This window comes from Strongylocentrotus purpuratus, unplaced genomic scaffold, assembly GCF_000002235.5.
Source record: "Strongylocentrotus purpuratus isolate Spur 01 unplaced genomic scaffold, Spur_5.0 spur5_scaffold_9, whole genome shotgun sequence".
NCBI lineage: Eukaryota > Metazoa > Echinodermata > Echinoidea > Camarodonta > Strongylocentrotidae > Strongylocentrotus > Strongylocentrotus purpuratus.
This window is the reverse complement of record NW_022145615.1, coordinates 11,207,345-11,220,265: the sequence shown is the minus strand read 5'-3', so window position 1 is coordinate 11,220,265 and position 12,921 is coordinate 11,207,345. Positions and strand designations below refer to the sequence as shown.

Here is a 12,921-nt window from a genome sequence, read left to right as displayed (position 1 = left end):
TAGACTCGAGAACATTTCACATGTGGGTAATAATGCCGTAAGAATTTGATTCAATCAGAAATGTGTATAGCACACTGAAGCTGCTTAGTGCATTACAAAGAGGATTGGGCTGCTATGGTAACCCGCCTTTACCAATATTATATTGGCATTGTATCTGCGTTTTCTCTTTCATGTGATTGATCTATACAGTCAAAGCAAATACAACGCCGCCCTAAATTTTCTTTGTTCATCTCTCTCTCTCTCTCTCTCTCCATCTCTCTCTCTCTCTCTCTCCTTCTCCCTCTTTTCCACACTCCCAACATTAGTGTTGTGTGCACGCACTCATGAATCATCTAGTACACCAGACTAAGGTCAATTTATCTCTTGGATAATACATATATACAAACCGTTGTGAAGACCAACGTCATTCTTAGTGCTTGAAAAATGGCGTCAAATACTGATAGGAAGCTTGTTCGTGGTATGAGACTGTGGATAATATTCAGCGCCTTCGTTGTGTTCTGGCCAAATTACGTACGATGCCGTAAGTGTAAATTCTAGTAAGATTTGGTTCCTATTTTTATTTTATACTCATTTTTAATATATTCAGAGGGTGAATATGTTTTAATCTACAAGCCCATTACAATGTACTACATGACTTCTCGTACGAGTGGTATACCCAAACAAAAATGGGTTCAAATCAGCTATACCACTTCTGTATGAAGGCTTATGATGTTAATTTCCTTTTGGTATAGAAGCGGTAGGCCTTATATTTAATCGCTTAAAAAATAAATGACTAAATACAAAATACATTATGTATATATATATATATATATATAGGATTTCCCGGCCAAATTCGCGAGTTTGTCATTCAAATTAATTTGTCTTGCGTTCAAATTCGATGGTTTTAGTACAGTCAAGTATATCTCAGGTTTATATTCCCTTTTCTAGTTTTCAAATCTATGGAATTTTCGTTAGAATCTACTTATGTTTCATTCAAATTAATGAACAATGTGCTTCTTTCGCTATTTGGTCATTCGATTTGGCGCAACACGATTTTCTGACAACACGACAGTGTACTTTTAGCATTCTAATTCATTTGTACTTTGTAGCATTCAAATTAGCACTTTGTGCACTTGAATTGATGGTCAATATACATTTCTCGTTTATTACACACTTTTTATAGCTCATTCTTTTTCTTTCAAGATTGTTTTTTCATGTGTATTTCATCATATTTCATTTTCTTGCATTTATTCATACTTATTAGATTTATCTGATATTCATCAGCATTTAAGTTTGATTGTTAAGAAGAAAAAGCGACTTGCATCTACGGACCTGATGGTCTCAGTATATTTGTAAATGTTCATGTAAGGAAGTTGTTTTGTCTTATGTTTCATCATAAATGTATCATAATTTCATCATAACTTCATTATGGAAGAAGGGTACAATATTGTGACTGGGGTAGTGACTGGAGTCAACAATTTGAACATGTCTTTAGCCATCGATCTGCTGGCGGGCAAGTAAACTATGAAACTCTTTAAGAAAAACAGAGGGGTGTGCTGGGTATAAGAGACGATGTGAATTACTTTTGTAAAATTCCGAGTCTGTAGTAAATAGGGGCGATTGAGGGTACCCCCACCTTTCCCGGGTATATGAACATGTCCGTGCAGAAATTCCATATCCCTTGATTTCGCCCCTTCTTTACTTTATGTCTGACTACACCCATCTGCATTGTCCTGAAAATAAATAAATGGAATAACAGCTTAGACCCCAATGGCAAATCATGCATTTTAACTGCATTATTTAAAAATTATAAAAGTTTGATGCAATTCTTCCCCCTAACATTCCTAACTTGAATAAAAAATATTACGAATACGAATGACAGGTGTTAATTTGAATGATAAAAATTACGCTTCGACAAGTGAATATTAATTTGAATGCTAGTTGAGCAGTTTCTAAATTGAATGACAGATCTATGAAACCCTTCGACCAAAATTCTAAATTAAATACAAAAACTGGAAAATTGAATGATACTTGGCATGGCAAAGCCGATCTGCGCTACCTTAAGTGCAAAGTAAATGAATTCGAATGACAAACACGCGAATTTGGCCGGGAAATCCTATATATATATATATATATATACATTATTTTTAGTTCCTTGTTTCCTCTTCTTATTCTGCTCCTTACCATTATCATTATCATCATTATTATTTTAATATATGCTCCATGTATTGATAGTCCAAAGCTTTTCAAAGAGTAATTTTTACCTTCTCGTCTATAATTTTTACTCATTGAAAATTAAAGGTTTTTTAATTGAATTAAAAAGTCTTTTCAATTGAAGCTTGGTGCATGATACATGTATAACTCCAACTGGTACGTCACATGTTCAAGAAAATGGCTGCGTCCATGTCATGCTAAAAGGCATAACATCAGGCCAAGAAATCTACATTCATATATCTCTTGTACACGTTCGTAAGATTTAATTTACATCAAACGGCAGGAATTAATCTCTTTTTACAGAATATCTACACTTATTCTTTGGGGTTAGTTCCCCTTTAACAAATATGAAAAGCTCATTACCATGTATTACGACATGGATATAAATAGCAGTGACCCAATATGTAGGTTGTGTAAATACAGGAAATATGTTTTTAATGGTGCTCAACTCATCCGTGTATAATGTGAGACTCTGTGTAGAAATACATTCCTACATGTATATGCAGAGTCATCAGTCACTGTATATGTCTTTCATGGATGTATACACTGTTGGTCATAATTGTGGAATAATTTCTTTTTACCCCGATTTATGGAAAGATTTTAACAATGATTTATTCCTACTAGATCTAGATAATAGTTTACATTCTCAGATTCTATCAAATAATAATTTGTGAGTGTTTGTTTTGCATGACTGCTAAAGCATGTGTATGCTACTAAGCTAATCTACTAGGGGACCTACGTCCTTAAATCATAACTGACAGTGATGAGGAATAATGCCTCATAAAAGGGCACTAATAAAGCATATAGATACGGTTTTTATCCTGGGAGCTCACAGTAACGTGGACATTACTTAGCCACTGAACCATGACTGTACGCAGCGGGGCTAGGGTACGTCGCCGCCCCCACAAATACAAAAAAAAAAGAACGAAAATGCAATAGATTTTCAATAATTCATTGTATTTCCCCCCCGGTCCCCAACATATACAATTCCTCTGTAGGGCAATGCATTATGGGTCAAGGCATGCCCACATAGAGGATTTTTTCCACCATTATGACCAACAGTCATGGGTGTCGATCCTTACGTAATACCTATTCATCAGGGGGGGGGCATGAATGAATAGATCACCCCCCCCCCCCCCGATGAATAGGTATCAGTTACAGATCGACACCCATGCCAACAGTATACAATGCGTCCCTGAAAAAACGAGACCGAGAATTATCGATGTTTTATCATAACTTAATCACAATTATAATTAATAAATGACACATATTTGTTACGCTTATATCTTTATCTTCATTCGATGCAACTCATATGATGCATATTTCACGCATGAGTGATTTAAAACAATTTGAAGAAAAGGTATCAAAAAGTCATTAGGCGGACGGTATCTGAATTTCAAAGAGAAAATCAAATGTCTAAAATTTTCATTTTCTGCCATTTCATATGAAACATCAATCAGGAAGAATGAGTCAGAACTAACAAAGTTCTGTTTGTTTAAAGTAATGCTTGCATTTCCATAATGTTATCAAACGAATACGTTTTACTGGCTGCCTGCCGTAGAAACAAACAACACACTAAGTCACGTTGACGATCAGCCATGCATGACGTATTTCGCCTTCTTTGTTGTTACGGTAGACAACCAGTGAAAACGAATACGTTTAATAAAAGTATGGAAATGCAAGCATTACTGTAAACAAACAGAACGTTGTTATTCCTGGGTTACGTAAACATCCTCTGTCTATTTGCCTTGTATGATGCTCATGTACGTCATTAGGATTGATTGAAATACCTGAAGGCAAGAAGGTGTTTAATTTCATATATCATCATAACACGACTCCAGGAGCGTAGCCAGGTGGGGGGGGGACGGTGGGGGCGGTCGCCCCCCCCCCCAAAAAAAAAAAAACGCCGGTCAAAAAAAAGAGAGAGGGAAAGAGAAGAAAAAGGTAAAAGGACGTAGAAAAAGGGAAAAGGAATCGCGCAGAAAGGGGGAAACTGAGTTCAAATTAAGGATTAAGAGTCGGAAAAGGTATAACTAATCGTCTTCTTTGTCTAATAATACGTCAAAGCTTCCGCGCTTCGCGCAGGAGGGAGGGGGGAGGGGGGAATGAATTCAGATAAGGATTAAGAGTCGAGAAAGGTACAACGAATCGTCTTCTTTCTGAGGCTAAACGATGTCAATATCCTTTAGTTCTTGTCATTAAGACAGGTCTTTTGTTTTCCTTAAAATCATGAAAATGTTGAATGAAGCGACAATTATATTCGTGATGAACATAGTTCTCCCTTTTCTACTTGTTCTCTTTCTTCTTTGTTTCCCTTCTTCTTCTTCTTCTTCTTCTTCTTCTTTTTCTTCACCTTCATCTTCTTCTTCTTCTTCTTCTTCTTCTTCTTCTTCTTCTTTTTCTTCTTCTTCTTCTTCTTCTTCTTCTTCTTCTTCTTTGTTTCCCTTCTTCTTCTTCTTCTTCATCTTCATCCTCTTCTTCTTCTTCTTCTTCTTCTTCTCCTTCTTCTTCTTCTTCTTCTTCTTCTTCTTCTTTATCTTCATCTTATTCCAGGAGCGTAGCCAGGGGAGGGGGGGGCGGTGGGGGCGGTTTTCTCTAATTTATACATTAAAATGGATTGAAAACGGCTTCGCGTGCTGGATGCTTCGCGGCAGCTCCATTAAACGGGCCCTTCTTTTACTTTTGCAATGCATTGGCACGAACTTAGATCAAGATCTATCGGCAGATGTTGTTTTTGGAAGTTTATTTTCGTCTTCATGTCAACAATGCAAGATAAAATTGTCGGTAAGATCGATCGAGATTCAATTGTATTGAAATTACCGACCAATTCATCGCACACGTACGGTATCCTCGTTCGCTCAGACCATTTTTTAACATGTGAACCTATGGGTATTTCACCAAGACTGAACTATTTTCCCAGTAACCATGGTAACTGGGATTTCAGAACTATTTTTTTGAACTATTACATGGGTTTGGAATTTTATCGGGAATTTTACAGGAATAGTTAAAGTTTATGAATGCAATTTCGACCGATCAGATGGCTGGATTTCTTAAGTGAGGTATATAATGAAAACTATATGACACTATTTGCATGTGTGAAGAGGAGCAGACTATGCAACATCTTCTAGCCTGTCGACGTGTACCAGACCCTTGCACCTAAGAAGATCTAGAACCATTGACCCCACCTGCGCGATACAATGTATCCAACAATGGATTGAGACAAGTGAACCTTGTGGCGTAGTGACTCGAGAAAAAGATAGGTTCTAATGAAATAATTTGAACAAGTACATTATTACAGTATATTAGTGCATTTTTATTTGTAAAAACGAAGAATTTTTTTTTCTTCTTACTGTAACCATTGTTCTCAGTTACTTCTGTTCTTTGTTGTCGTCTATATAAATGTTCTTGATGTTTTTGATGGTTTGTCGTAGTAATTATCGATACATTTTTGTTCGATTTCTCTCTTTTTTGGATCAGAATTCGAGGGGATGTACGGCTTGTTGATGGCGCCCAGAATGGGCGAGGGCGGGTCGAGATCTACCACGATAACCAGTGGGGTACTATCTGTGATGACACGTGGGACAACTCCGATGCACAAGTTGTCTGTCGACAGCTCAGTTTCGGAACCACCAACGCTCGCGGGTATACAGCTATCAATCCTGGGTCTGGTCCTATCCATCTTGACGGGACCTACTGCTTCGGGACCGAATATCGTCTAGATTCTTGCTCTCATTCATCCTGGGGACAACACGATTGTAGTCATAGCGAGGATGCGGCTGTAGAATGTGGTAAGCAAAAAACATTTAAAGGGATAGTTGAGTTCTTGTTTCAGACCGCAAATGCCTTCAAAGTGCATGGTCATTGCTCTTATTCTTATTTATGACGTTACTAGTGCTCTTTTAGGACCTTAAATTGCCATGAGGGTAATTTTAGACCCCAAACTGTTTGAAATTTAGCGTTGTCTCCAAATAGGCGTACAATTGGAAAGCTACAGGGTCACAGATAGGCAGACACGGTACTTGCACAGTATTGGTAATAATCGGCTATTGGTACAGTAAGGGAAAAATGGCCCATCCTATTTTCGAATGCAAAATATCCTACAGCGATACCTTTCCTAACTCTCCCTACATAAATAAAAACAGAAGGTTCATAAATTTAGGGTTACTGTGGTTATTCATATAATGAATTTACAATTACGCAAATGTTATGATATTGCACAAAAGATCAAGCTGATAGCAGTTTTCGTCGTCCATCTCTTTCTTCTATATTTTGTCCGATACAAAATGACCGCATGTTTCATTGATAAATATTACGCAGTTATAACTTCAAGTTTCAAGTTTCAAGTTTATTTATTTCACTTTATCAAAAATAACATAATTGAACATAATGAACAATAGTAATTACTAAACATACAATATAGAAAACATAATGTACATGATAATAGTTATAACAGAGAATACAATCATATAAATCAATCAATAAAGTGGGGGATCTACTAAAAAGCAAAGCTTGTTTTATGTAGGTCCCGGTTCATAGGTTTGTGTGTAAATAAGGGTATTTGATATAACATATTTGCAAAAGCATATGGCTTCCTTTTAATTCTTTCCAATAATTAAAGATTGTTATGAATCTTATAGCCGTAAGGATGGAATATGACATTTAGTAAAAAGGTTTGATGACTTGCACGAACTATATTATCACATCGGGATCGCAGTAAATGCATAATAGTCGAAACGTACTGTTAACAACTGAATAATTTTTTTCTTTGCAAATTTGATGTTTTTTGTGTTTTTCGTAACTCCCCAATAAAAGGTGGGCTGGTTGAATTAGGGCCTTTAATGTTATAACAAAAACAAATGTATGCTTTATATGTCAACTCCTCAAGAAACAAAAATTGGGGCGAATCAATGTTCACATACTTCAACAATTACAAGAACCGGTAAGGGTGTGAATAATTTAGTTGTAAACATGTATATTGTAAAAACTATTCACCTTCGTTAATTTCTTATTCTTTTATAATTGCGTTGAAGACATCAATGAAGGGGATGTCCGCCTTGTTGATGGGTCCACTCCAAACCAAGGCCGGGTTGAGATCTACCACAATTACCAGTGGGGGACAGTCTGTGATGACAGATGGGATGACTCTGATGCGAGGGTAGTTTGTCGACAGCTTGGATACTCAGGTGATGTTGGTGAAGCCAGGAGTGGTGGAACATATGGTCAAGGATCTGACCCGATATACTTAGACGAAGTCGGCTGTTCGGGATATGAAAGTAGATTGGAGTACTGTAGTCACAACGTATGGGGCGTTGAAGACTGTTCTCACAGCGAAGATGCAGGAGTTTACTGCTATGACAACAATTGTAAGTCGCAAACAATATAAAGCAGGCATTGAGGAGGCGAGTTGGTATATAATAGTCGGTAAAGCATCTGCCTGTCGCAGTGGCGGATCCAGGGGGGCCCCGGGAGGCCCGGGTCCCCCCTTGAGAAAAAAATCATGTAAAATCACGCGATTTTTACCTTTTTGGGGGGTTGGACCCCCCCCCCCCCTGGCGCTCAAGGGGGGTTGCAAATTTTAAAATTTTCGAGGACCAAAAAAAAAATAAAAAAATAATGTGCTCACTACCCCCCCCCCCCCCCCCCCCCCCCCCCCCCCCCCCCCCCCACTGAGCGACTTATCGGCCGGCGCGATTTTCAAATTTTCGGGAGCAAAAAAAAAAAAAAAGTTGGGCTCCCTCCCCTAAGAAATCCTGGATCCGCGCCTGGCCTGTCGGACCAACATGTCCAAAGATCGTGGCTTAGAACCCAACCCGCGGGGATGACTAAAGATCGTCTTGTGCGCTTATGAGCACAAGCGTGTTCCAAAGATACACGCTATGTTATAGCGGAAAACACTCCTACCATCGGATACGAAGTAAAAAGAAGACCTCGTGTGGAGGAATGTCACTATCTTTTCACGTGAAGAACCCAAAGCACTCTTCAAATAGGTGTAGGGGAACCCTATTGTACTATTGATCGACCCCAATCATTTATATCGGGAGGAGACCTGAGGGTAATTGAATTGAATTGAATTATTTTCTTCTGCAAAACATACACGAAATGCAAAACATACAAATCAAATCAATATTGATAGAAACGTTAATTTTGAAACAACTGACAATGATTCACGTTGGTTTTGTTTTCCAAGGCTCAGGTGACACCAAGTGATTATTATTATTGCATTACCTGTATGTTTCCTTCGTTTGCGTATAGAGCTTGGCTAAATCCCACGAAAACAACGGCCTCCGAGGCCAACTGCCCACAAGAAAAATAATAGCTGGAATCACATAATCGCAACATGTAACACAAATTCCAACAATCTTAGGAATTTCACACTGTTCAAAAATATATTTTATGGCCAGTTCTCCACACTTTATATAAAATGGCGTAGACTTTTTAAAGTTTCCTTCACTAGTTTTGTATAGAGTAACAAAATTCATCCGGCTACTACAATGACCGACATTTAATCCTTAGTTTCGTATGTTCGTTTATTGTCCGTTGAATTAATCTCGTTTTTCAGTCTTCATAAACGATAACATCGCAGATAGTATAATAACGATGAAGCTATTTTGTGAGCAATGATACAAAATAGGCCCTAAACATCTCTTTTGTAAACATATCTTCCAAATCACAGAATTTTGTAAATACAAAAAGGAGCCATACAAAAAAAAAACGTTTTACTTTCCTTTTAATTGCTGGTGATAACGACGGTAAAATCCGTCAGATGCAGAACACGGGTCGGACAGATTTCTTGACGGTTCTATTTAAGGCTGACGTCGATGAAAAAAAGAATCTTTAACCAGAGCACCCTGTGAGAACAGTGAATGTCACCGATGTGGCTCTCATCATGTTGCTGCTGCTGATGATGATGATGATGATGACATTAACAATAATAACATCTTGTTTCTAAAGAAAATAGATGTGCTTTACGCCTACATGGACTATTCAAATTAGGTACGCTTTTAATAATATCGGTCATAATCTTACCACTTATGATGATTATTTTTTGTTTATGTTTTGATCCTGCAGACAATGATTTGGAAGGAGACGTCCGCCTGGTTGATGGATACAGTTTAGATGAAGGCAGGGTTGAGATCTTCCATGAAGGTCAATGGGGAACAGTATGTGATGACAGTTGGGATGACTCTGATGCGAGGGTAGTTTGTCAACAGCTTGGATACTCAGGTGATGTTGGTGTAGCCAGGAGTGGTGGTACATATGGTCAAGGATCTGACCCGATATACCTAGACGAAGTCGGCTGTTCGGGATATGAAACAAGGTTGGAGTTCTGTAGTCACGCCGGATGGGGTATTGAAGACTGTTCTCACAGCGAAGATGCAGGAGTGCAATGTCGTAAGTCTGTACAGAGCGTTCTCAACATACAATAGCTGGAAATGCAAATCCATACATGCTTGTTTTTGATAGCCATTATCTGATGATTCTCATTTTTCTTGATAGGAGTTGCGGGTGCAGATCCAATTATTCTAAAAGCAAGTTTGTTCTCCATTTTTCTTCACAACAGCCTCAAGTATTTCAGGCATAGATATCTCTACCAGATAATTCTATTTTGTAACACTTCTTTGTTGCATTGGAGATGAGCTGTTTCATGATGGTTCAGGTAGACTACGCATTAGAACCTGCCTTTTCAGGATTCTCCAACAGTGTTTGATCAGGATCAAGTCTAGAGAGGTGGGTATCCATTCCTTCTTATTCAAGAATCCTGGAAGGTGGTCGACATTCGGCACTCTACTGCTTAGTCACTAGAGAAGTATGACCAGGTGCACCATCGTGAACCAACACCATGTCAGGCTGCTTGTTAACCATTTCCTTGGTGTAACGGGTTCTGATTAATTGCTTTCTACCCATGATATGGAGCAATGTCTGCTGCAAGATGTTGTTTATGAATTGAACTGTGCATTAATTGTGATACCTTGACGTAGAAAGCGCCTTTGAGCGAGAAGGGAAAAAGGTACAGAGGATACTCACTAGAGAAGGCCAAGCTCGTGTCTCTCTGTAAATTGGTGAATCGTGGAAGTTTCAATCGTTTGTAGAACCGGATACACCGTACCTTGGCTTTCGAAACATTTCCAAGATTTTTCATTGTCTGCTGCAGGCCTGGTACCTGTTTACCTTAGCCTTGCAGATTAGTTCGTTGACCCTGGAACTCCGCTCTGATCTGGGTTTGTCATCAAGAGAATCACCATGCTTGTGTCGCTGCCTCCATTTCCCAACCCATCGTACACTTCTGCCCAGGGATTTGGCTATCTCCTGACTGTTTTTTCTTCTTCAGTCTCTCGAAAGGCAATAGCTTGAGTATTTACCTGAGAATCTGAAGTAGAATACCCTGTCCAGATTTGCTCTTAGCCATGGTGTAAAACATCAAACCGAGAAGAACTCTCAGTAACTGAGCAGCACTCTATTCAGGCAAGAAAATATTAGCATTTAAACAAACCTAAAACTATTTGTCGACCACATATATAACATCCTTTTTGTGTTGCAATTCCTACACAAATATAAATCTAATTGGGGAGGATGAACTTTTGAATTTCGGTGTATATAAAAGTGAGAATTCCATCTATACTGAAATGAGGAAATTCATGTTTCTATGTTCTTTTCTTTATAATCCATTTTTTGTGCTGCAGGTTCACCCGCTACCTCTTCACGTGTCGTGGGCATCATGTCTTTTGTTGGTGTGTCTTTGTCCTTGCTGACACTGTTTGCTCTCGTAGCTGTATGTTATACCTGCAGTCAGCGTAAGCCGGTCGTCATACCTACGTCATCGGTTCAGGTCCCTCTCAGCACCATTAGTTCTCATCCTGCCGCTAATAACACCCCTGCGGCTCCCACTTCAAATGGCATGATATCCGTGCCGACTTAGCCACAGATGCCGCGACAACCACCGAATCCCTATCCTCCAGTAACTGAAACCGACTCCCTACCACAACAACCACCGAATCCCTATCCTCCAGCAACTGAAACCGACTCCCTACCGCAACAACCACCGAATCCCTATCCTCCAGCGTCTCAAACCGACTCCTTACCAAGTCCTCCCTCATATTACGCCTTACAGGGTGGACAATCCGATCCTCTGCCACCACCGAATTAACACAGCATAATTATGTTAGACCTTAAAAGGAATAAGATGGAGCGTATAGAATCACCCAGACGTGCGCCGCGATATGTTCGAGGATTATTCTTTTTCCCGCCGCGAGCTTTCATGAATCATGGCGTAGAATCTTAAGAGGCAATCCAACCTTCGTATTGACATCTTTTGTATAAAAGCAGAAAATAGGATAAAGAAATTGACAAACGTTTGCAAAAAATGGGAACAATGATAAGAAAGTTCGGAGTTTTTTAATATGACATCACTAAGTCTATATAAATTTCAAATTGGCAGTTTGGTCAGTGCACTGTGACGTCGTCGCGGATAACTCTCTCGTTTGCCGCGTACAAAAATATCATTAATTTCAGTTTTTCTCCCAAGTGCCTTCTTACTTTGGGCACTACAGAAAATAGTATGATAGAATATTATTATAAGTCCTCCATAGAGAAAAAAAAACACACTTTTGATTCATGCATTTTTGAAACATTAAAATTTTAAACACTGATATTTATGTTGGAATAGATTGGAACGTCACAGAGAGCACCACAATTATCCGGCCTTTCTTATGTTTAGGTATCCCTCAAAGAGGTATAAAATGAGCAATAACGCAGATACTTGAAACGATTCTTGTTAATAAGCCTAAAGTCTATTAGTTGAGTAATTTTTCAAAGAGGGGCTTCAATCTATATATCTTTTGGAGGAACGGGGGGGGGGATTATCCACAAACAATCTATTCCTGGAGTATCCCTACCGCACTGATGCCATTGATCTGAGAATGTTATCATATAACGAAGTATACAATTCAAATTAACTTTACATTGGCAGTCAAATGACGAGTCTGCGTTCGTCATTTCCTTTGCCTTGGAACTATTTTCATCTGCTAAAGCATAAAATGTCATTCTTAATCTGTAAAAAAAAAATATTACTAACAATCAAAGGAAAAAACAAAACGAAGCGAAAACAAAAATGTTGATACATGGGCGACGATATAAAATAACTGAAATATGAACTCTCTCTTTTTTTTAATACACTTGCAACAAAAAGGGTTAGCTTCTTAGACGTTTTAAGCTACAATAAGTGGAATAATGGGAATTCAAAGATGAATCTTGAACATATTACTGTCGTAATGAAGTAATTTGTGTCAGCTCTTTAATATTGAATAATGTTATTGGCCTGAAATGCTACACTATCTCTTTTCATATGAACATAATTCGTAGGATATACTGCTGCTTTGGCTTGGTTCATCATGATCATGTTACTATTAGAATAGATGGACAGACTCATGTTTAAGTATGAGAGGTGATGGTATACGTTACATAATGAGTTTAATGTGTAATTCAATCAAGAAATCGATACTTTTATTGTATTCAGTGATGTATAATAAGTCTAGAAAATCTACAATATGACGTACGACGATAGTGTGTGCGTGATGTGTTTGAGAGTGTGTGTGTGTTACGAATCTCACCGACCATGATTGTCTTAAGATGTATATAACAATATGTGTGGTTCTAATGCCTCATTTGAACAGAGTGATTAATAAAAATATAAATTGTCATTAATAATAATAATAGTACATTTATAAAGCG

General features: G+C 38.3%; 1 protein-coding gene across 1 annotated transcript; it reads left to right on the top strand.

Moving 5' to 3' along the window:
• Positions 1–515: 515 nt before the first annotated feature.
• On the top strand, positions 516–11,827 carry LOC578211 (neurotrypsin). Its single transcript, XM_030977103.1, has 5 exons — positions 516–520; positions 5,671–5,981; positions 7,224–7,556; positions 9,262–9,585; positions 10,875–11,827. The coding sequence occupies exons 1-5, from the start codon at positions 516–518 to the stop codon at positions 11,108–11,110; spliced, it is 1,209 nt and encodes a 402-aa protein (XP_030832963.1). The 3' UTR covers positions 11,111–11,827.
• Positions 11,828–12,921: the final 1,094 nt, after the last annotated feature.

Excerpts from the sequence above, each read along its gene's own strand:
- LOC578211 (XM_030977103.1), top strand. Across the intron at positions 7,557-9,261 it reads TTACTGCTATGACAACAATT|ACAATGATTTGGAAGGAGAC; the intron begins GTAAGTCGCAAA and ends TTGATCCTGCAG. Across the intron at positions 9,586-10,874 it reads AGATGCAGGAGTGCAATGTC|GTTCACCCGCTACCTCTTCA; the intron begins GTAAGTCTGTAC and ends TTTGTGCTGCAG.